The following is a 3,743-nucleotide window of genomic DNA, read 5'->3' as shown; positions in this document are numbered from 1 at the left end:
CTTCTGCAGCATCTGTTTCTCCTAAGCATTCGGCCTCGGAGCAACGCCTGCCAAAAAAAACCTCTAAGAAGTTCGCAACGTATTCCTAAACACTCACGGCTTTTTCTTGTTTTTCTCTCTTCCATTATTGCACTCTGCTGACAAATGAGATGCCATAGACGTATTTGTTAACTCTAATAATGAATGTAGACTGTTCAGATAAGGCAAAAGTTCAATGTTTCATTTTGTAATGCATGCAAGTCCCCAGAGTAGGCCATTCTGTGTTTTCATTCCATTAAGGTCTAATAGCTCAACAGCTCTAATAGTTTATAATGAAATGGTATTTCCCAAAACTACTTTCGAAAGGAATAATATATATTTAGTGTATAAAACTGAAATATCCAACCAACTCCCTGAAATGTTGCTATATTGTACAAAATTATTAGGCCTTATTACGCATCTGCTAGATATTTTGAGATGTTTTACGCAAATAATTTACATGTCAATGTTTTTTTTAATAAGTGCAATTTAACATTAAGCATTTTCAAGACTAAAAATACACACTCGGGTTTAGGCCTAAGTGAAAAACATTCACGGACAGAATTCCAGTTAACTTCATCTGTGGACTATATAGCTCTAAGACTACATTGCAAGCCTAATACGTTTATATAATACAGTTTTCGCACAAATAAGGATTAATTAATGACCAATGTTTTACTTTGAAAAAAAGTTTATTAAGACATTCACAAAACTAGAAAAAGAGGGAAAAGTGCTAATTTAACATGGTCCCAACATGAATGAGACAAAAATAATTACGTTTATAAAAAACAAGAAAGGTTAAAAAAAAATCTGCCACTGGACTGAATGTTATCGGAAACTAAACCATCTCTATCAGAGGTCACGAAGCCTACAAAGTCAATGACCCCAGAAGTAACAAACACATCTTTGGTATTGCTCCTTCTGACGGTGCTCTCTCTCTCTCTTTCCACCTGCACTCGGATGAAGTACTGTGAAACGGGAAAAAATATATAAAAAAATAATGACAGGCTAAATAATCAAATTTTCACCTGATCTTGCTGGAGTTGGCTCAGTTCACGATACTAGTTCAAATACGTAGTTCTAATTAAATTATCACTCATTCAGGTGATGTTTTGAATTCCAAGACAGGGGGAGGGTTTTGTGTATTTTGTTTTCAATTAATTGTATTTTGAATTTGTATCCCCATGAATAGGGAACTGGTCTGATTTTACAAATGTTTATAACATACTACAGTGTTTATAACACACTGTTGCCTTCAGTCCAAGGCAACAGTGGGCGCACGAAATGGCCCCCAAAAGTTCTGCTTTACCTCGTGCCTAGTCGAGACCTCTTAATATCACCATTTCCAGTTTTTGAAAATCCTCTCAGCATCCCCACTTGTATATCTTTCCATATGAATTTTCAGTACATTATTTGGATCAAAAGAGCCCGTCATAGTATTGTCTCTTCAAAAATACTTTTTTTCTGGTTTGAATACACAGGAATAGACTTATTGTCTTTCTCTCACGAGGGTCCATTTTACAAGTGGCCCTCTCGTAAACTCTAAATGTCAATCCTCGTGTGTAACGCAGAGTGTTTGCTCTCGTGATCCCAATACGAACAGTGCATCATGGAGAGCTCGGTAGGCTGGCGGGAGCAGGCGAACTGCAGGCCCGCTCCGTTGCTGGAGGATACCGGGGGTGGCGCAACGGTCGCGGGGCTCAGCTGCTGGGCATGGTGAGCGTGCGGGTGGTGGTGATGGCTCATGCCATTATAAGAGTTCACCATGCTGGGGAGACCCATGCTTTGCACCCGGGAGTACGGGTTGTATGAGGAGGGAGCGGACAGTCCTTTCACATTGACGGGACTCACGTTGCCACTGGCCATCTGACAGGAGGTGTAGGACATCGGGGTGGGCGGCTGGCCCAGCGACCACGAGTTGTTCATGAAGCTGGATTGCAGGTACTTCGGAGGGGACAGGTAGCCGTACCCATCACCGCCGAAGAGGGATTTCCCGGGCTGGAAATGGGTCGGTGGAGGTCTGAAGGGACGTTTCATTCTACGTCTCCTTCTGTAGTTTCCCTTCTCGAACATGTCCTCGCACGCCGGGTCAAGGGTCCAGTAATTCCCCTTTCTCTCGCCGCCTCCCTCGCGAGGAACCTTGATGAAGCATTCATTCAGACTCAAGTTGTGCCGGATACTGTTTTGCCAGCCTTTCTTGTTTTTCTCGTAGAAAGGGAATTTGGTTATGATATACTGGTAAATACCAGACAAAGTGAGGCGCTTCTCAGTGCTCTCCCGGATGGCCATGGCAATGAGAGCCACATACGAATACGGTGGTTTTTGAGACGGGTCCGTTTTCTCCGAAACTTTTTCCTGGACCGGTTCCTCTTTGGGTCGCTCCTTATCCTTCGCCATGTTGGTGTCGTGGACCATCAGGGCCATTGCGTCATCCTCTGGGTTTTGGTAAGTGGCCATCATTGCGCACACCAAAACAAAACAAATACAGAACAACAAACGCGATTAACTACACTTGCAGAAAATTATATTAGCCGTAGCACCTCAAGATGGACTTCAAAACAAAACTCTGAGGCTGCCTCCTTAACGTTGAGCGCGCAGAGAAATCCGTGTTTTGAGCCACAGTTGGTGACTTGTTAGGCACTAGACTCTCCTCTAGAACAAACGTTCTTCCAAACTGGTTTGTGATGGAGGCGCAGCCCAGGTTGTGGTTTGATTCCTCTCTAAGCCCAGCCCTTTTCGCTTTTTTTCCACAGGCAGACGGTAGGCCTACTAGTGGCGGTGGCACTCCAGTGCGTCGTGCGACGTACTGCTCTGTGATTTGTGCGCGTTGGACGAGTTCCGCCTCTGTTGGTGTACAGCTGCGTGGTGAGGAATCTCTCGTCTACCCACTTCACATGATCAAATACATTTTCCTGTTCACACACGTTTAAAAAATAACATGTGTTAGAGTGGGGTTTAGACAAGATAGCACTCATTGCAGTTTAGAGAAAAGTTTGTGTCAAAAATAAATTATTAAGAGAAAGAGAATTTCAAGGTACTGTAATTCATTTCGTGAATTTCAATGCCATTCAAGGCACGTGTTAATGTAGCATGGGACACAGTTATGATTGACAAAATAGCAAACTGTTACGTCCTGTATTTATGTAGACTTATAGTTTGTACAAAATAATATCCTATAGGGTATTCATAACTGATCATCTTTGTGTTGTGGTATTGACTGCAATTTTCCACATTGTCCAATGATAAAACAAGGTAGACCTAATATAAATAGTATTTTCAGCTATTGTAAGTAAATAACCTCGGCCTATACACTCAGATTTAACTCAACGTGTTATTGCGTTCCGACTGACTTTAGGCTGAAGCCTCATTAGCTACTGACCGCTTGTCGGCAGCAGCCGCAGAAAACCTGGATTGATAGTGCCGCTTAATTAGCAGGCATTGTGATGGAGGTGTACGAAAGGGGTATACACTTCCCTGGCCACCCATGTGGGTCCCGTCGGCTTTCTCCGAGATGGTATTTCCGTGCAATGAGAGCTGACGCAGGTGGAACAGCATTGGCATGTGTGTCATCGCCTGCCACCGGACCACAGTCTTTGGCCCGGCGGGCCGCTGTAGAGAAGCCCCAGCTCGCCTCTCGGAGGAACAGCTGAACAGCGGTGAAAGCCAAACGTCTCTCAGCGCGCAATTACTACAAGACACAGAATGGGCCGTTTCCAGCGCTAAAA

General features: G+C 43.7%; 1 protein-coding gene across 1 annotated transcript; it reads right to left on the bottom strand.

Moving 5' to 3' along the window:
- Positions 1 to 691: 691 nt before the first annotated feature.
- Positions 692 to 3,157, bottom strand: LOC109906116 (forkhead box protein L2). Its single transcript, XM_020503776.2, has one exon. It carries the CDS (start codon positions 2,476 to 2,478, stop codon positions 1,561 to 1,563), a length of 918 nt encoding a protein of 305 aa, XP_020359365.1. The 5' UTR covers positions 2,479 to 3,157; the 3' UTR covers positions 692 to 1,560.
- Between the last annotated feature and the right edge of the window lie 586 nt (positions 3,158 to 3,743).

This window comes from Oncorhynchus kisutch, linkage group LG15 (genome assembly GCF_002021735.2).
Source record: "Oncorhynchus kisutch isolate 150728-3 linkage group LG15, Okis_V2, whole genome shotgun sequence".
In the NCBI taxonomy this organism is placed as follows: Eukaryota; Metazoa; Chordata; class Actinopteri; order Salmoniformes; family Salmonidae; genus Oncorhynchus; species Oncorhynchus kisutch.
This window is presented reverse-complemented; position numbering and strand designations above follow the sequence as displayed.

Excerpts from the sequence above, each read along its gene's own strand:
- LOC109906116 (XM_020503776.2), bottom strand. The coding sequence starts at position 2,478 with ATGATGGCCACTTACCAAAACCCAGAGGATGACGCAATGGCCCTGATG.